The 21,947-nt window shown below is 38.7% G+C and overlaps 1 protein-coding gene across 1 annotated transcript in view; it reads right to left on the bottom strand.

The window, feature by feature from the left end:
• Window positions 1-21,947, bottom strand: part of cxadr (CXADR Ig-like cell adhesion molecule) — a 96,697-nt gene that overhangs the window by 29,860 nt on the left and 44,890 nt on the right. Inside the window, exon 2 of the mRNA XM_041801150.1 lies at window positions 12,662-12,831. Coding sequence (XP_041657084.1) covers window positions 12,662-12,831 — 170 coding nt within the window. The remainder of the gene's footprint in view (window positions 1-12,661; window positions 12,832-21,947) is intronic.

Here is a 21,947-nt window from a genome sequence, read left to right as displayed (position 1 = left end):
GCCCAACAAGTCACCTGTCTGCATGAAATCAGCTGATATGATCATTTCATACTGGGGTGTGTGCCTCTGCATCATGGCAAAATTTTTATTTCAGCTTACAGGTGAGCAAGCCAGGGCTTTCAGACTGCCAGAGCAAATGCTGTGTGTCATCTGTCTGATATTTTTTCCGTGAGCCACACGTCTCCCAGCCAAAACAGAAAAGAAAATGATACATGGGGAGCATGTTTTAGCAGATTTGTTTAAAATGTGTTTCTTGATGACCCTGATAAAGGCCAAAAGCCAAAATGCAACTAATAAAGTTAAATAAAATCACAATTGCCCTCATCAAACTTGAATAGAATCCAGCGCAGTTTTGGGTGTAGAAATCACTTTATGACAAGGTCCATGTTGTGAATTATGAAATGTACCTATAAATAACAGCATACGACTGAGAGGGTGTTGATAAATGCAGCAGTTGAAAGCCTTTGTCATCTAACTAATACACCCTGGCCTTACCCTCAAGGGGTACACAATAAAACCAAGAATTGCAGTCCCTTCATTATGCAATCAGTCTCCATGTCAGAGAAGTAAAGGAAAATTACAAATTTTGCCTGAAAAGTGACATTAACGTGAACCAGAAAGACTGCATATGAAGGGAAACTGCTGCTGTGGTTAACAGTGTTGTTGAAGTCAACCAAACTCCAACTTCTGTAAGAATAATCAATTTGTGTATCTGTGATATATAATTTGTATATGATATTATTACCGCTCTTAACATTCAGATTCAACATGAAAATGTTGAATCTCTGTACAGGGGTCAGGATTTTTAGTGCTGGAAGAGCTGGATTCTGTTTGTTGTAAAATGGCAACAGGTAAACATGATCCACACTGAAGGCTTACTACCTCACATTGGCAGTATTCTAATAATGATTTATTCGTCTCTATATTAAACATTTATCTGCATAAAAGAGTAGCTAGCAGTCCATTGAAAACAGTAAAACTGCTTGATGCTGTGTCACATTTCACTTCCCTCACTACCTGAAACATACCAGAAATGATGGATCCAAACTTCAATCAACAAACAAGCATTTTAAATTTGTTTTCATCTCCTCTTTAGGACAGAGCTGATCAGATTTGCATGTTTGCTTTTACAAATCTGCATAATGATGATGTTATTTCACAAAACCAAATCCCTGTTAATTGCAATTAAATCTCTAGAAAATTGGTTTCACTTTGGGCTCATTCTGCTGAAGTGAGTCAGGGTGAAGCTGCTGTAGCTTATATTCTACCGTTTAACTGAGACTCCGTGGATGAGCAGGTACTTCTAAGAGATGTTATGGACCAAGACATGACATAAACATCACATGGAGAAGGAAGTCTTGCCTGGAAGCGCTTTAATACTTCACTCCCTAGGATTACAGAAAAAGTCAAATCCATTCCCAGAGGCCTATATATCAACTGTCAGGTAATAATACTGATGTGTTCCAATATGGTTGAGATGAGGGATAGACTACAGGTACTCTGGCTTCCCCCCACAGTTAAAAACATGTTTGTTAGGTTAGCTGGTGACACTCAATTGTCCACAGGTATGATTGTTGTATGTTTGGGTCCAATCTATTACTTGATGGAAAGATGAGGTAATAAAATATACTGATTAGGAAATAAAAAGTATTTACTTAAAGCATTTGGGGTTCAGTAGAAGCTTAGCACAGCTGCTTTGAATGGAGCTGGGTTTTATTCTTTTACGTTCTCTGATGACAGGTAAAGGCTCAGCATCTTATTCAATCTGATGCACAAGGTGCTTGATCATGCAGCTTGTGTTCCCCCTCTTGTCAGAAATTACTTTGCAACAAAGACTGCATTTCACCTCCTCCTGATCTTTTGCTTCGGGTAAAATGTAGCCAAACGTCAGACAACTTCTGCACAATTAGGAAATAGAGTGCAACTGCATTTATACCAGACAATACTGTGGTTTGAGATTACAATGGTATCATGAGTCTACTTTCTTGGTTGATATCAAGGGAAATGCAGAGAATAATAACAGTAGATAGCATAAACCCCCCAAACCTTAATTTTTTACTGTGATGCTTACAAAATAATAAATCTCAAGTTTTCTTTTCTATAAAGTAAAAATGCAATGACACTCTTCTGCAAACCTTTTTGTAAACCTTTCAAGCACTACTTAACACAAAAATAAATAAATACTTTACTGCAGTTCAGTAATTTCACAGCGACTTAGCGATTATAATTGCAAATAGACTGTGCAGCAGTACTACGGACTTCTTCTGACTTTGAGACAATTCTTCTTTGTTTAGTTTCAAACCTGCTAGTTTGCAATTCTACTTTACTGAATAACTTTATCAAACAAAGGATGTGTTTGAACACCGATGATTTTATTTAAATGACGCAACTCAAATGGAGAAAAAGCATTAAGTCATGGGGCACACAAGTCTCTTTAACAGTACTGCTATTCTCAAACATTCTTGACTTCCTGGTTTGTAAAACTGCAGAGCCATGTATTCAATAGAAGCAGTTTGTGAGCCACAGCTCTGTTTGCAAGGTTAAAGAGGAATTACCACCAGATTCTGGATCAAGTGCCCTTCAAAACAAGAGAATGTACCAATATGTAGTGATAAGCATCCATGATCGCCACTGATATGAAAACAAACATTGCAATTTCACAAAACAACATTGTGGCTTTACCTCTGAAATCCTCCAATACTTTGCCCACATGCACACATTCCTGCAGCATTATCTCCAGTAAACAAAAGGCTCTGCTGCTGCATTCAAGGACAAAAGAAACACTTTGCATCATATGGGATAAAGCTATGTGTTTTTCCTTTTTTTCACTCCATTCAGGTTTAGTTTTATAATTGCTTTCCTAGTTGTTCTCACCGTGGTGTTAAACACTCAGGGCACACCCTCCATTCAGCTCCTCTATAGCCGAGCAGTGAGAGCAAAATGCAAATGACTGTTACTGCAGGCATGACTGGCATCTCTCATTCAACACCAACAAAGCAACATGTATTAGCTATGCTTCACCACCCTCAAACAGGCCCTGTTGATGTGTCCTGGATATGTGTCAGATGAAGGAGGACATATTCCCAGATAACAGACACAAGACTGAATAATAGATTATTGGCGTCCCTGTGGCGTTACACCTGATTGCATCAATGCAAAGGAAACGCAGATATAATATATGGCTCGTAAGCATTAATTAAAAAGTAAAAGTGAAGGTTACGTTTGATAGTTTTATGATGTTATGGACGAATGATTTAGAACAAGTTTTGACTTCATAAGTTGTCAAGGTTTAATTTACTATTATTGTCATTACTGGTTGTTGTGGAATAATGTTGGGCTTTTATTCTATGTACTAAATTTTCAGCACTACTTCTTTACTGCAGCCCTTTTTTGTTTTGTGTTATTGCTTCTATGCCCCATAGTTCAATTTCTGGGAGCCAATTTTTGAAAAAGCAGGAAACGTTCAAGAAAATTTACCATGAGCGAGTGGGTGTGGCTGACCTGGGACTGAGTTGATTTTTGCACACATGATTAAGCTACTTCATGGTTTTTCTGCCCACTTGTATATTTTTTCCAGTCTTTCACCTTTCAGGAGCAACTGTGGCTTGGTCACCTCTTAATTGGAAGGTCAGGGGTTTAATCCTCAGCTCCTGCAGTCATGTGTCAATGTGTCCTTGGGCAAGACACTGAACTGCTCCCATCATGCTTCACAGGCATGCGAGTCCAAGCACATGTGTATGAATGGGTTTAGTTAACACTGATGGCACTCTACATAGCAGCCTGCACCATCAGTGTGTGAACGTGAAATGAATGGGTGTGCATGGGTAAACAAAACCTGTAATGCAAAAGCGCTTTATCTTGTCAGACAGCTAGAAAAGCACTTTACAAGCTCAAGTCCATTTACACTGTGAGTACATCCAATTATATGAAGCCGGATTAAAAGCTTCATGGCACCAGACTCTTTGTGCATTCGCCATCTTGGCTATGTTATAACACACTAAACTCCTACCCTCCTGTTTGACAGGGGAAATCTCTTGCTGTAAGGGATGGGAGGGAATCCCTCGGGAAAAGGTAAGGACAGGGTGCTGTTGTGGTCATATCTTAAATCCCACAGTTAGGAACAGATCACAGATTTTTGCCACATATTTATTTATTTATCTATTTTTTTTTTTTTTTTTGAATGACAATTATGTTTTAAATTTCCTACTCCTCAGCTAATCCAAAGCAAATCCATCTTACAAAGCTCCAATCTGAAAAAGATTGTGCCTGGTTTGAAATTGGACCCGACCAGTTGGTGCCCATAGCCGACTGTATAGCCATTACCGACTGTGTAGCCATTAGCTCAGATGTAGCTATAGTATAGTGGTGGTTTTATCAGAAGTAGACCACATTTCTTTACAAAACAAAAAGCAAAGGCCAGCACTGAAATGTTTTCATAACAAAAATATGGTTTTGCTCTTCTTCCAACTGGACTTGGCGCGAGTTTTGTCACTTAACAAGCTCTAAGGTTTGTAAATTACGACAGCACCTGCCTGCTGAGCTTAGGTTACCACTGGAGCTGCATGCGCCTACTATCTCATTTTGTCTTGTCACTCTGATTGGCTTGTCATAAACGACAGACAAAATGTTAATCCAACCACCCTCAGAGAACTTTTTGACCACTCCTGCCCTTCCAAAACACTTTCAATGGGAGATGATTGGGAAATATATTCCTTACAGTGGATATATAAAACAGTCTTTCTGGTGTGTTAGGTTAAATTCAAATGCATTTCCATCACTGTCAACAGTGTATCATAACCTTGGTTAGAAAAATGACCATATGCACAGTGTTACTTATCCAACAATATTAGCAGTTAGATAAAGGTGAACTCTCTCTTCTCTTTATGAAGTATTTCTAAAAATGAGGACCACAGACTGCACTATAAATATATACATTATTACACTAACAGTATTTTTTCACTCCATCAGGAACATAAAATTCATAAACAAAAAATGGGAATCTTTGTTCTGTAATTTTTAAAAATGTTTGTCAATGTTGAACATGTAGTGCTGCGTGAGTCAGACAAAACAAAGAGAACGTACGTTTAGGGACCTTATCTCCAGATTCTGGAGCAAACACAGCGCTCTGTACCTGAGTTTGTTTAGCTGTGTTCACAGCTACAGACAAAAAAAAAAGAATGAAATGCAACACAGAGTTTCTAAAAGATGCCACCCTTCTGGTCAACTCAAAATTCTAAATTATGACTGGCTGTGTGCTTTGCCAATGGCAATCTTTGACTTAAATTACTTTCTCAGGCTGCTTGTAGCTCTCTTTGCATTTCACATTTGCTTTTGCAGAGTTTCCCACAGAAAGGGTGGGTAGGCCACCCAGCTATATTTGCTATGATTTCTTAAAATTAATATAATCACCATCTTCATGCATAAGAGAGATATCCACTAGTAGACCCCCCTTTAAATGAATCTCAAGCTAAAAAAAAATTAAGCAGTTTTTTCAAAACTCTTTGCAACTTCCAACCTCCTTCCGACCTTGATGGTTGTGATATGCCACCTCTTTAACAATGAGCCAAAAAAATAAAGCTAAGAGGACTTAAACGATATGTTATCACTCTGTTGTGATACCTTAAAAGTTAAAAAAATATATATACATAAGAAAACCACTGGCTGATTCTTACATGATGATCACAGACATAGTGAGTAAAATGGAGAAATGACAAAGCTGTGTTTAACAAGGAGTACCCATTCATTAGGAAATTTCAGTACTTTATGACAACAAAAAAACATTTGACTTCTTTTCACAGAGACCCTATGTAATCCCGCAAATCAAATAGGGTCTGAAGCATAGGAGATAATCTGACGGATCACAGAGCAACTGTGAGCCATTTCCTCACTAGGATGTCTCGAAACTTTCTTGAAATTTCAGGAATTCATGTCTTATAAGCATTTTTTTCTGTCTCTGTAATTACACCATGGAATGTACATCGTATCCGTGTTTACTGCACTTATCTTTATGCAGCTGTAAATATGAATTTAGGTCACAGCTTCATAAACAACTTTTTCAACTTGGGTATGCAAGTTTCCCAAAACAATGGAACATTCCAGTTTCAACATTTGGCATGCTGTCATTGTGATATTTTCAATTAAATTTGTGGTTTCAGTAATTTGCAAACCATTGCATTTTGTTTAAATCTAAATTTACACAACATTAAAGGAAAATGTTATCCATACACAGGAATATATCCTATAAGTGATATCTTTTTGCAGCACTATTTGCAGACTTATCTTCTGTATATCTCTTGAATTTTAATGCAAAGCGCTGCAAGCATGAATGAGAGAGCAAAGTGAATGTTTCTTTCTATTCAGAAACCCAGTTGCTGTTGTTGCTGCTTGCTGAAGAATCAATGTTTCATATCGGAGATGTCTAGATGTACTTTTTTGGCAACTTCAGCATGGCGTGCACACCACACAGCCCAGCTCACTGCTTGCACAAACAGAGCTTCGAGTTCCCCGTTACATGACCCCTCTGACTGATCCCACAGACGAGTTCTCCTCTTAAAAGTTTTATCTGATCTTAGTTGTTCTTTTAGCAGCCAGGATTTTCTCCTCTTAGGCCATGTGAGCAGAGGTCTTCCATGCTTTCTGAGCATTTTGAAGCCTCCGGCTATAATGTTTAGCCCTCATTCTCATTTCCTTGGCTGACCTCGTAGCTCTGGTCCTCACAGATCGGCCTAATCCCATTTAACACTGTCACATATATCAAAGCAGCTCCTTTGAATTAAAATGCAGCTAATTACAAAGAACTTACTCAGAGCATGACTTCATTCTGGTTAAAGGCTATACCAATGTGAGAGTGTGTATATAGAGAATAAATGGAGCAGGTCAAGGAGAACAAATACGCTCAGAGAGAGATGTCTGGCCTGCTTAAATTCCCACAAAGGTTTGGCAACATTCATGGGTGTGTAGTTAGACTTCAGCTAAATGGCATGTAATAAAGACAATAAACTATGCAACCAGATATAATCAGGAACATCTGATCTATTTCTACAGCTGCATTCAGACAAGAGAAAGGAGAGGCTCCTCTGAGGAAACACCCACACTGAATGCTGTTAATCCTTGTAGCATCATTTATAAATGGACAATAGAATAATCAAAGATTTGTTGATTATATTTCAAGAGTCTCTGCAAGTGTGAGGAATAAGAAAAACACTGCTGAAGAAAACAGTCCTATACTCAAAATCTGTCTTTATCCAGGACACATGGGAACCCTGACAATGTGTGGCCTGTGATAACAACATAGTTAGTCTGTGATTAAGAATACACTACAAGACAATCATATGATACATGCCTAGATCTTGCAATAGCTGAAGTAGTGGATGTCGATAAACCTGTATCAATAACATCACCAGTATAATGTCTGCCATGTAATGGATACGAGGACAGGATGGGAAAGCAGGTAAAACTGCTGAAATTGCTAGCTTCAAATGCCAGTTACAATGTTGAGTAAATTAAAGTAGCATAGCAGAGTGATATGTGTGATATGTGCAGTGTCATATTCACGTTAAATGTGCGCTCTCTCCTCTGAGTTTCTGTTTGTAATAACAGCAACATAGAGTGAGTCTGTTCACTTTGGAGAGCGTCTCTGTCAGCCTGTTCATCACAGGCTGTGAGCTGTAATGGATCAACACTGTTTTTAAGCCCAATGCTGCTGCAGCAATTCATGCTATCAAGGCTTGAAGTGGGATGTTGCAGTAAAAGAGCTCTAGGAAGCAGCTGTAAGCACTGTAGTTCTGCACACTCACTGGCACCTCAACAAAAGCTGAGTTAAATCAATGATAACACAGTATTTCTTCAGATATAAAAGTCCACTGTTGATATTTTTCTCAAGTACTTTAATGGTAAACACCCACAGCAGGATCCACAGCCAGACACACTTCAGCATAAATGAAACTTAAACATGGTGCAAACCCACAGAGACTTCTAAAATCAGTTGATGTTATGCACAGGCTTGAGTTGAGTATGCCATCACAGGCTTGTTTTAGGAGGAGAAGAAGGGTTGTAGCACCTGATTGTGCTATATCTTTTAATTTTGGAATACAATAAGATACTGCAGAGAGCAAAAAATCAGACATAACCTGGCTAACCAGAAATACCCGATACCAATACTGGATCGGATCGGCCCTATCCCTATATTTCACATTCATCCGAAAGAGACAAAATGAGATAGTAGACCCATGCAGCTCCATTAATGACCTGAGCTATTCAGGCTTGTGCTGCCGTAGTGTAACAGCTGAGCTTGTTGTTGGCTGAAATGAATGACTTAGCTAATCAAGGAAATGTGCAAAAATATCTTCACTGCCAAAAGTAGCTTTCAGTGTTTGCTCATTTTAATAAGGACATGTGGTTGAGGTCTGATTAACCTGTCGTTTTATTTTTTTACAGCTACATCAGTAGCAGCCATGCTATAGATGGGCTTAGGTTACAGTTTAACCCCATCCGAACGATCACAAACTCATGTTGAAGAAGGTTGAGAGAAGAACAAAAAAAATCTTTTTTGTCATGAAAAGCTTTCGGTGTGGCTCTTTACTCTTGTTTAAATAAAAAAATGTTGTCCAGTTCTGGTAAAACTGCTACTGTGGCTACATCCAAGCTAATCGCTAAACCAGCAGCCATTGTACATACCAACTTGCTCTTCAACCCAACACTTGCTATCAGCTTCTGGTACAACTGAACCTCGCCCGTAGCCACTGTCTTGTACTCCTCAAATAACACTGACAGACAAAAATGCTGTAGATTGGAGCTTTGCAAGATAGATTTGCCTGATGATAGAAAAGGAATCTGGCCAATCCATCCACTTAGCAAGGTTTGCTCCAAGCTGGATAAAGCAAAATCCCTCAAGCAAGGTAAAAAGCAGGGTTAACATAATTGGTTACTGCGATTTCATCCCAATTTTAACTCTTGACATCCTTCATGTCCTTTTAAATGCTGTTCAACACTTGCAGTTTGCTGTTAAGCGCATCGCCTATTTTAAAAACTTAAGTATCAATATCTATGTCAGCATGACGACATATTATTGGATCTATATTTTATCTGACTCCTAACTTCAGTACTACAAGACTACTTTCATTTCTGAAAGAACTTTAATGGATTTACCAAACTAAACAATGCTATATAAACGCCAAATAATTCTTTAACATCTCCCTCTTCCTCAGGCTCACAGAGTCAAAACAAAGCAGTAGGAGATAGAAAACGATGGAGGTAATCGATGTAGGTTGACCTGGGTGAGAGGGCGGCTGGTTGGCTCTGTGGTCAGAAAGGACAGTGGGTGGATGACAGAGACAGAAACTAATGATGAGTCCATGACCTATTTCTAACACTTGGCCACAAAAAGACTTAAGCCACAGGATTCAGTGAGTGAAGGAGAAGGATGGGAAGGCTTTGTGACAGGTGGGAGGTGAAGGGAGTGGAAAACCATGGGGGTGGACCACACCACTGGAATTATCTGTAGTATGAATCTGTCTCTGAGGCTGTGAACTGCCAGAGGGAATGAGGAGATCCTGTCTAGTTGTGCAGTCCTCCTTTTTCATGGCTGAAGGCCATGCTGGAAAGGAAAAACTCTGGCTACGATACAGAGAGCACCCATCCCTCCCTCTGTGTAACTGTGAGAGCGATGCAGGGAACAAATGCTCAATAGAGGCGCTTGTGGCTCTAATTACATTTGTCTTTTTTACTCTATACTTCCTGTGTTACACTGAAACTGCTCATGAATACACACACCTAGAACAGAGGCTGTACAACAATTTAACTCTCTGAAATAGTGCTCTGTGAACAATATGGTAAACAATCCAGGGTGGTTGTTCCTCCTTTATCACCATATACAATGGGATAATTCTGCAAGATTTGGAAGTATCCTGATAACTAGTTTCACCAGTTTAACTGGTTATAGTTTTTTTGATATGCAATCAAGTTGCAAACAGCATAAACAATCTAAGTAAGTTAAGTTTTTAATTCAGGATGTCGTAAGTGTTTGCAACAGGAGCCAAGATATCAGAAGAGGTCTACTGCTCTCCCAAATAAAGAAACCTGGTTTCCCACATGCAAAACACAGGGCATTTCCAGACACTTTTGGGTTTCTCGGCCAACAGACAAATTCTTCACCCTGACTTTATAGGACTTTTTTCTGCCAATAGTCCATGTGGAGTCAGGGTTAGTTGATGTGTGAACACCACAGGAAAGATTCAGGAATATTCTTGGCAAGTTCAGGGCTTTCCACAGACATATGGAGTCGTCAGCTTGTGGGGAAAAGTGGCCAGCTGGGGGGGTCCAAGCTTTTGGACCCCCCCTAGCTTTTTCCTTGGTTTCTTCACTTTGTCCAAGTTTCCTTGGACAAAGTGAGGCACAAATATTAAGATGGTGTCTGGGGGTTCTCCATTAACTATTTCAAGTATCCAACAATTCATTTTTGCAATCTGAGGAAAAGAGCAATTTGTGAAGGGTATTCAGTTATGCCACAGAAAAGCATAACTGAATTTGCGTCACAGAAAAATGTGAGTTTATAAAGTTAATAAAGTGATAATGAGCAGATCTAGCTACTTCATGCATGAAGCTTAGATTATTATCTCATAAGAGAATTGCTGCTTTAAACACTTTAATAAATTAAGACTATCAGAGTTTAAAGCTTATGTCACAAACCTAACAGCTACACAAAATATAAAACATGTTATTCCCTCAAATCAGCATAGTTTTATGTTTAAATAGCTAAGAAACATTTGTAATCTGAAACAGCTTTATTTTAAGTTCATGCATTCACAAAACAAATCTAAAATTTATAAGAAAAATGGTTTCCAACTTTTTAGTCATACTATTTTATTAAATCAACAAGAGTAAAAGAGGAGCTGGCTGTAATTTGGTGACAAGTCAGGTGTGTGGCTGACAGCTTGTGGAGCTTATGGAAAGCTCTGTGAATGAACAGGCAGGTTGATGACATTTATATCAAGGGACAGGTGGGCAACACTGTGTGAGAAGTGTGATCTTCGTGCTCAAAATGATACTGCTTCCTTCTCTTATCAGCTTATATGCATGGTCTGCTCATTCTTTAATACTGTTCATACATCCAGTAGCACTAAGCATGGACATACCCTGATATATGACCCTGACCATCTATCATCTTGGATTTTTGCTGCATCTATTTTACATCATGGATTGCGTTACGAGACCCCGACCCCCTTTGCATCTGGCAGGTAGGATGGGGGCTCTCTGTCCCCAAATTTTGCACAAATTTGCAAGAATGCACATGTACTAACCCTTACTAGTTTCATGTAAAAAAAAAAAATCTGAGTTTCTTTGAAGGCTTGATAGGATGTAAAATGGGGCTGTAAGCTGAGCTGCTGCTCATGAATTAACCTAAATTTTCAGATCAGCATAGAAGTTGGGTTAATGTTGGTGATACTCTAATGTCTGACATGCAAGAAAAAATAAAACTGAACTGTGGCTGGCTTTGTAGTATTTTTGATCTATGGAGTATAAGTGTGTAGTAGGGATGCATACTGAGTATTCGAGAACCGAATATACTTGGTCAGAAATTATAGAACATCAGAAATCATGAACAAAAAACAGAGGTAAATTCTTTCCAGCTTTGACTCTCGATTTATTAGCACAGTGAAATGGTTTACAGCATCAACAACTGCTTTACAGCAGCTATGGTAACTCTCAAGGGACATGCAAGTCAAAAGGCAAAATCAAAACATTAGCCATTAGTGCTTGTTAGCATATGCCATTTGTAATGACACCAGAGTTAAGGAGATTAGCAAAAAACAAAATAAGAAACACAAAACTTTAGCGAGCCGATGGCATTTGCTGAGCGTGAGAAAAAGCAACCATCATGGCTATCAAAAGCTACAAGAGCAGAAAAGATGCATGAGACCAGTGTGCTGTTGAAGTGACAGGTACAACAGACTGATGGACAGATTTTCTCTCAAAGTAGTGTGTTTTGGTCTGAGGAGGGCTCAGCTGCAATGGCTGAGTAACGTTTGGACTGTCTCCCTGTTCATGTTTTTCTATATATTCATACCGTTAAAAGCTCTCAGTTACATTATCATCTTGTGTTACTTCATTCAAAAGTGGGATCTGAAGTACTGATGGGCAGAAGAGGATAAAATAATATAGCAGCCACCCACAGACCTGTGTGTGATTTTTACTTGAGAACTGAAAGTACAGTAAAATCCCATCCCTGGTGTCTAGAGTTTCTTCTCTTTAGTTACAAAAATGTTCCTGCAATCCCTTATTGTGATCCTTTTATTGCAAGCTTTCTCTTGCACAGCATGCCATGCCTCAAAGAAACCATCACAACAGAACAGATTAGTGAAAAGCCACACACACTCTGGAAACTAATTAAGGATATTCAAAGTCTTCCAGCTTAAATTCATTTTTTTGACATACTGTCATGCAGTAAGAGCATATCTGAAGCTACAAATGGACGATCAAGTGGGAAACTGTTCAATCAACTTCTAACTAAAGACAAGAACAAAGCTTGACTTCTTTGCATGATTAAATGAATGTGCTACATAAAAGTAAGTCAGAGATCACACAACAGTCAACTGTACTATTATATGCTATCTCTGACATAAAACAGTTTATTAAATCTTTCATGAAGAACATTTAGACTTACCACTTTGTCCTCTTTCTGGTTGTCGGATGATAATAAGCTCCATTCAATATCCAGTGGTCCTGCGTCTTCAGCAGCCAGAGTGAACTGACAGTCCAACTTCACGCTCTGACCACTTGCCTTCTCAATTGGAGTCTGTCCTGTAGATACGATCTCCAGACCACAGGCCAGACCTGCACAGAGAAACATCAAGAGGAAGACAGTGTCAATGTTCAATAATAAATATAACATGACCTGAGTCCACGATTCTCAAAGCAAAGCAATGACTATCTGAAGTGTGCACATTAGAGTGAAAATATATCTAAGGTGCACTGTAAAACCCTGTGTATAAGGCACTTTTAAACCCTGATTTCTTTAAAATAGTCTCTAGCGTAAAATGCTGAGACATGAGCCATCATGACTACAAGTGCAGCAGCCACCATCATACATTGCACATGACTTTAGGCAATTGAAAAATTCCCTCCCATTGTAATTTTCTGAGGTGCTTTGGAGCTGAAATAATGCTGGAGCATGTAATAGTGCATACTGGACTACAGGCAGCACTTTTTAACAGCTTTTCTCCCTCATTGATCATCAGTATGCATGTAAGCAGCAAGACACACAGGCTTTAGGTTTTTACTAAAAAATATCGATTTTATTGCCGGGTAAGAGCTCAATTACCATTCATTTGGGCTACTTAATAATGGCAACAATTATAATACCAATTATTTTGACTGATTTTACAAACCCCAAATTAGAATATAACACTTCATGCATGAATTTCCAATTGTGCTGCCTTGAGGTGCGGCCCGAATCATGCCACAAGCTCTACAAGGTTTTTGCCTTGTCAAAGATCTGACTCCTAACCACCAAAGTAGCTCCATATGACTTAGGTCCATCCATTCATCTTCTACCCCACTTGTCCTATTCAGCTTGTGGGACCTGGAGCCAAACCCATCTGCCACTGGGTAAGAGATGGAGTACACTCTGTACTGGTCATCAGTTAGCCACAGGGCCGGCATACAGACACAAACAAGCAGCTCACACTCACACATACAGTCAACATAGAGTCACCAATTGCCCAATCAAGCATGTCTTCTGTCTGAGAGAAGAAACCAGAGTACCCTGAGAGAACCCATGCATACACAAGGAGAACATGCAAACTCCACAGAAAGGCCCTGTTGGACAAACCAGGAGCCCTCTTGCTGTGAGGCTTTGGCTCGCCTCCTTTCTCACTAACATGGCAAATATGCTGTGGCTACCTCTGCTCCTCACTTAAATTAAAGTGAGGGCTTTTATAGCGGGAGTGGCTGAGGATATCTCTCAATTATCTTTTCATGATTGTCGGAAACCAAATCATGACTGAAATAGAAACTCTTTTACTGCCCAGGAAAATTCAGTTAGCTAGTAGGAATACTAACTGCACTTGGTGAAAACTAGGGATGCACAGATGGATTGGTTTAACATTGGTAACAGCTGATATTGGCTCTGTTTACTGCCCAATAATACGGAATAAACAGATACCAATGTTTATCTGCTGTGTCAAATCAATTTAATGCTGGGATCTGGTAATCAAATGAGGTTTTACAGGGAAGAGGAAGTGACCAACGAGACAACCTGTGATACATTTTCATGGTTAAACATGAGCGAAAATGTTGTTACAAGAAGTAATAATAAAAACATTAGTGCTGACATCAGCATCAACTGAAATGTTATACTGAACACTGGCAACCACATTAGCCCTAATGTCACAATCCGTGCATCAATACTGAAAAGCACTGCTTCTAAAACAGCAAGAAAACTGTAGAGAAACTGCACGCTATGGACTTCACTGAATATAATGAAATGATCTCACAGAAAGACATGATGATCATGCAGGAAGACGTTTCTATCATACGGGCTCAGCCTATATTCTAGGTGGTCCGGGTCACAGTAGTCAAAGAATAATGGAAACACATTCTGATAAGAATTAAGTAAAGAGTACCTGTATAAATGGTCATAAATACGTGTTTTTAGGACCTGAGTAAGTGGCAGGAAATAATGGACAGTTTATGTAATTGCTCAGTGATTAAAGGCAAGCAAAGATGATTTCGAGAATTTGACGAACAATAAACTTTAGCATGAAACCAGTGCTTTACATGCAGATACCAGGAAGCTCTTTTGGAGGACATTTCACGTATGAGTCCAACCAAGCAGCTGTGGGCTTAAGCACCTGAGGCCACCTCAGATGACACAGACTCAAGGGTTTCCACTGGAGGATAAGGATTTTTGATTTAGTGAGCAACCATTAAAACATGTTCTGATTCAGAAATGATGAGGGGGCAGACAATGTCTAGTCAGTACAGCTTATGTTTTATTTTGACAATTAATATTAAAGTTATGTTACAAGCAGTGACATATGAATGGAAGCTTTAATCTGAACAAAAACATCTTCACATTGTAAATTAGCAGTAATGCATAAGTAAAACATTTCAACCTTAGAGCTCTTACCAGGCAACTATTTTTCATCCATATTTCAAAGTGCTCTTCATGCAGTTTGATCTTGTTTCCCTTCTTAGCCTTGGTAGTAAGATAAACCACTACTGTTACCGTTTTTAAAGGTTTTTCTTCACCATAATTGTTTGTTTGGTCAACCTGGAAACGAATAAGCCGAACCGCAGTGAGCTCCATAAGGAGAGGAAGGACCTGCACTAAAACAAACACAACGGAGACAACAACCCGTGTGAGAGGAGCTCTGTGATGAATAATTGCTTAACAGCAGGTTTACTACATTTTTTTTAGGTGACAATGTTCATTTTTTAACATTTTACAAAATGTCTGACAAAAGACCACAAATTGCAAATTGCTGTAGCAACTCACTTTACAGGAACAGCTGTCAAATGTTTTGATTCAGGATGTGTGTCACTCATGAAATAAATATGGCTACATCTTGTCTGATAAGTAACTCTCCTTTAAATATGTATGATGTAAATCATCATACAGAGGAGAAGAGAAACAAAAAGAGCATAAGGCTGTGTGACTGAAGGGAGGGTAATGATAAAGAGAAAATGCAGCCCATCACCGAACTAGAGCAGATTCTTAAGCATTTATTCTTAGAAACGAATAAACATAAATTCCTGGTGACATCAACTGGGTTAAGATTCTCCATTCAGAGAGAGATTTAAGCCGCGGCGAGGAACACAGTCCATAGAGAATGGAGTTGTCACATGCTGCCTCGACACATTAAAATCCTTCTGACAGCCTGCCACCTTCCACTCAGCAAGCGGGGGGAGAACGGCTTTAAAAAAAAAGGAGAGAAATCACCACAATATGTTGCTGCTAAAAGGCACTGCAAATGTGTTACACTTATCACGTCGCACAAATGGCACCAAACACATGCAAGTAAAAATTTCTTCTCATAATGAGAGGGAATTGTTCTCAGCTACATCTGCATCCCATTTACCTGCGCTTCACTGACAGATGGAGCTGACTCTAATGTGCTAAGATAATTGTTGAAACAGGAGCCAAACGTGGCGACTGTAAACACTTAACCTCTTTCTCTTCCTGGAAAAGGTTGCTTTTTTATTGCAGGTTTCCATAAACGACAAATAGAGGATGTGCATCCATGCAAACAGAAGATTTCAGCTACTTTTAGTGGTGCTTTATGTGTTTTACCTCCACGCAGCTGTTTTATATGAGCTTCTATAATCACCTTTAAAACTCTGTATGACTCAGGAGTAGCTGTCTGTCTTCCAGCCCACCTGGACACTACCAGGTAGAACCATTTCCTCACAAGTGTGGAGAAAAAGCGAAAAATCCCATAATACATCTAGGACATATGTGAGTTTAGGATGGCACAATACCTAGCTTTAATCTGGCCACTAAAGCTGGACGCTACTTCCCAGCAAAAAAACAAAAATTACAAGGACATCCAACATGACAGTAGAAAGGTTTGCAAAAAGCTTTCCTCCTCCTGTTGCCATCAGACTCAATTCTCTCCAAGCCTCATCAGCTTTCTGGGAAAGGACGCCATCATCCAGAACACACATCTCTCTCTCATATTATCTTTTGCCAACAGGAGTCTTTTATGTTTTTCTCACTCCGGGGATACCTGCATATAAAGCTACTATTTGCATTTTTGTTGGACTTTAATCTTCTTTCAATTCCAACACTTATGCATGCATAAACAGCTCTGTGAAAATGCATCATTCAATGCTGAATTACTATTTTCTGATCCTTATTTCTCTATGCCAATGTCAGACTGTGCAGAGTGCATGTTTGGGAAGTCTAAAAAGCAAAGGGATAGCTAAATTTCTCTTAAACCTTTGTGGAAATTCTTCTAGCAAGCACTTGTTCTTTCCAGTTTGGCATGTCCTGCTCCTTTCAGTATAATAAAACTGGTAAGGCTGCATCATCAAGCAAACAATAAAGCAATAAATACACAATATGAACTTTCCACCCCTCAGTTTGTTGACTTAAAAGAGCTCAAATAATGATTCTTGCCTGAATAACAGGCCAGCTAGCTAGATAAGAGGGAACCAGAGGAGTAGGCCTTCATGATATAAGTAAAATCTGCAATGTGTAAAAGCATTGTCCAGTATGACAATGGTGATATTAATTGCCATCAATAAACAAGTGTGTGTCAAGTATGCATATCAGCCTTAGAGTTGTCCCTGTAACAGAATTCTGAATTTCGATATGCTATTAAAAATTACACCATATCAATACCTGCTTTAATAAAACAACAAAAATCCCTCTTGCACCCAAAACTGCTGCTGTTTTTGATTCCAGTCTGCACATTAGAGAGGGCCACTGACTACAAACTAAAATTAAACATGTTGTTAATAGAGATGAGTACTGAACTGGTACTAACACATCTGAAACCTGTTGTACTGAATAACAAGAGAGATTTTGATGCTTCATTTCCGTACCTCGCCACACCAACCTGATCCCCGTCACTCCAAGGGAAATGCACGAAATACATTATGAGAGGAAGTTACACCTGTTTTCTTCACTTATATGTTACATTGGCATCTCATTACTGAATCATCTATGCTAAAGAGGCAGCTCTTATTTAGCTGCTAACTTTTAAAATTCTTTTTTTCTCTCTTAAAAGTGTAGATTCAGGCACTGTTTAAACACTGGCACCATTTAGAAAGTATCAATTTAGCACGAGTATCGGGAAAAAAACGAACGATACCCGTACCTAGTCGTTAATAGCGATGAAAACTTAAATAGTTCGGATTTTTCTATAAGTAATCCATGTCCATTTTGCAATCTTGTGCAAGGTTTGGCACTGTAAATGCAACACACATTTAGTAAAACCATGCTCAGAGTCTAAACCAGGGGTGTCAAACTCAATCCAAGCCGGGGCCAGAATCTGGATTTAGGTCTAATCTGAGGGCCAGACAGGGTCAACATTTAACCAAAAACTGTCAACCTAATTTTCACAAGCGATGAATTATGGGACATAAAAAACAACTTAGCTCTGATGATAAACTCCGTAAACATCAACATAAAAAAGTCAAAATGCTAAGTTTAAAGGCTCAAAATCTGAAGTAAAAGGGCAAACTTATTAGTTCAAAAGGTCAAAACACAAAATCAAAAGAAAAATAGAGTAGAAAAAAATAATATATATAAGGCAGAAATATGAGACTGAAGGTCAAAATCATGAATGAAAAAAGATCAACATATGAGACAAAATTCACTGGAAATTTTAAAGGTGAAATATGAGAGTATGAAAAGTTGTGAGTTTAGAAGGCCAAAATATGAGATACAATTCAAAAATGTGTTTTAAAGCTGAAAATGTGAGATAAAATTCAAAATCGTGAGTTTTAAGGGACAAAATATGAGCTAAAATTCAAAATCATGAGTTTTAAAGGACAAAAATGAGGTAAAATTAATATGTGAATTTGAAATGTAAAAAGGCCAAAATTATTCATTACAAAGGTCAAAATATGAAATAAAATGTGAAATCCTAAGTTTAAGTTGTAATTATGAGATGGAAAATTAAAAATTGTAAATGAAAACACAATTTATTTTTATCTAATTGTTTTTACTTTTGACTCTAAATTTGATGACTTAAGGATATTTTTAATCGTCAGGGTTTAGTTTACATTTTTATACTGGAGGAAATCTGCAGACCTCATTGCAGTGGGCCAGTTATAGTTAAAATGTTATATGATCTTGCGGGCCGGGTATAATTGTACCGCGGGCCAGATTTGGCCCCCGGGCCTTGAGTTTGATACCCCTGGTCTAAACCATCCTGATGTTTCTTCTTAGGCTTTGTTGATTTTAAATTGCAGACATGGCAAGCATAATTTGCATGGACTGTTTTCAGCAGATATGAGAGATGGTATTTAGAAAAACATCATCAAATGCCAAGTCACTTTTAAAGCTCCTTATTATAATTTATAGGGGTGGTGGAAGATGGGAGTTGGTCCTCCACAAGGTGACCTTGCTTTAGTCTGACAGGGCTCCTTTACTGCATTTCATTTCCTGTTCTATCTTTCATTGATTTATCACCTTATCCAATGTCCTGTCTTCTCAAAATAAAGGCCGCAAATAATTCTAAAAAAATCTGCAAAACAAAAGATCAAGGTAGAGGCAACAGCAAGAAAATTAGGTATGCAGCTACGGGGCTTAAGTATCCTCTTGATGTGATTTGAAAGTTCTAACTAAGACAAAGTTGCTGACTGTGTGAGAGAACTTTCTAGATCCTGGTCCTGAGGGTGAAGGTGGTGTGATCTACAGGTTGAGGTCTCACTTCACATCTATCATCTTTGTTTCATCTTTAAAACCCGACTCCCCTCTGGGGTGTGGTAGGTAACTGAGTGAAGAGGCACCACACATAGGAGTGACAACCTCAGTCACACCCGGTATTGTTGAAGCTCACAGCCTGTAAGCATTTGATACCGTTGCAAAGTAAAAGCATAGTTTTATTCCCAGGCTTCCGCTGCTGCAGCTGGTCGTTTCAGCCCACGGATTCTGACAGACGCCCTTGATGGAAGCGATCAGTCGCCTCCAGCAGAGGCACAGGAGACGGGAAGAAAATATAGAGAGAACTGAGATACATGTCCATCACTGTCAGAACGGTATACACAGCTTGGCATCTGCATGACGAAAAGCTGTGTCAATTCATCAAGCACTTCAAGAAGGCGGGCCATTTCTCAAAGTTGTTTGGAAAGAGAGGGGAGGAAAATTGCATACTGGGAGAGAAAGAAAGTACTCAGCTGGAACTGTTTGTCTCAGTGACGGGTTTCTCTGACTGTCTGATGTACCTGTTAAATAAATGACGGACCTCTGAGGCTTAAGGCAGCATTTGTTTAAATTACAGCTTAGCCACAGGCCTGTTCTGTTCAGCAGTGCACAAACAGAGAAAAAAAATCAATTTCAGGATGTCATCTCTTCCCCTGGTTTACTCACAAACCTGCCTGTCTGGAGGATCAGGTGACAGCAGAGCTGAGACAGAGAACACAGACACAATGAGAGTACTTTTAAGGTCATTTCAACATGATACTGATACCTACACTGATACCACTGCAAATAAATACAAATCTTTGGTGCCTAGTACTGGGAAAGTTCTTGTTTTTTATTACCAAAAGTAAAACTCTGCTCAATGTCTAAACTGCACAAAAAGTGTTGACAGAAACACTACGTTTTTAAAAAACTTATGACAGTGAGCAGGAATTTGATAGCAAATTTTGATGGACTTCTCCTTTACGCATCCATCCAATAAAACGGATGATGTTTTTCCTTAAAGCTTATGGCACTTTTTGATACTACTGATCATTAAAATAGTAAAGAAAAAAACATTTTAGTGTATTTGATAGAAAAAAAATGTTGCAGTCTCAAACATTATGACAACCCTACTTGCTTCAAGACACTACACACATAAAATACAGATTTAAGAATGCACACACAAATTATAGTACTGCAACTTTGTTTGTCTAAAAAGTACTGGGACCAAAATCATTTGTCTTTACTTTGTGAGAGCAATGTCTGCTCCTTAATTAAAGTGAGCATTATTTAGATATTGTAAAACTATTATTAGATGATTCCTTAAAAGTTCAACTGAGAAGATTTTTCGACAAATGGTAGTTAATCTGCTCAGATAAAAAATGCAGCATTATAATGTTTTAATTGTTAGAGACCATCAGACATTTGCAAATCCTGTTGTAGATTATTTTAATCCTGCTATTTCGGAAAAAATATCTTTTATCAGATTTTATGTATGCAGTTGCATGTTGTTCAAATTGACGGTTTTCCTTAAACAGGTATTGAAAAGTTTAATATCTTGCTCTGATTACAGTATTTGAAAATATTGAACTGAACCTCTATGGCTGTGAAAAGTTTTGATTAATTAATGCTTTTTGATGCCACGTTTTACAGCCCTGTTGTGATTCATGGGGCGCAGATAGCCGAGTGGTTAGGATGTGTCCCATGTACACAGGCGGCCTGGGTTCAAGTCCAGCTTGTGGCACCTTTCCGGCATGTTTATTCCCCACTTCCTCATTCCTGTTTCTGATTCTATCCACTGTCCTTCTCTATCAATTAAGGCATAAAAGTGTGCTGCAGATTATTTCTCCCCTTTCAGTCAGAAGTTTCAAAAAAGCAGCACGTCTCGGAATCCAATTACGGAGGACAAAACTATTTTTACTGGTTTAATAGGCTCACATCACAAACAAACGCTTACGCATTTCAGCACAAGGCCTTCATCAGAGCATTTGTTAGACTGAATCTACAGATTCCCTTTATAAACAACTCACAAGAACAGAGTCACTACACGGCTGGAGGCTGTGTCTAATTAGACAAGAACCAATCACCTCTTTGTCACTGCTAAATCTGCAGGAGCTGATAACACTTCTCTACCAAGTTAACTTCTACAACACAACAACAGAAACAAATTCAATCAATGCTGTGATCATTTACCAAACACATATCTTGTACATCATATTACTTCAGGAAGCATTTTAAGCTGAAGTCATCATTAAGTCCATTTGGAGTCATTGTATTAAGAGTATGGATCCAAAACATTTCTCTCTGGGCTAGTCTCCTCAGGATGTCTCCTACTCTACTGGGCATTGTGATCTTTTCATCTTGAAACTTTTGACTGATTTTTGAGCATGGGCTTAGCACTCTTCTGATGGTCTACATTGATGTGAAGTGCAACTTTCCCCTCCAGCTATTTCTCTCCTTTGTTTACTTTGACCCTGCAACCACCTGGATCCTGAAAACCTAGGCTGCTGACAGGGATCTCTGTTTAAGACCAAAAAAAGGAGGTATCATGAGTCTACTTATTTGGTAAGCAAGGACAATGCAGAGATGTTTT

Source organism: Cheilinus undulatus, linkage group 12, assembly GCF_018320785.1.
Source record: "Cheilinus undulatus linkage group 12, ASM1832078v1, whole genome shotgun sequence".
NCBI classification, from domain to species: Eukaryota; Metazoa; Chordata; class Actinopteri; order Labriformes; family Labridae; genus Cheilinus; species Cheilinus undulatus.
Note: the sequence above shows the minus strand (reverse complement) of the source record. Positions and strands in the feature narration are given on the sequence as shown.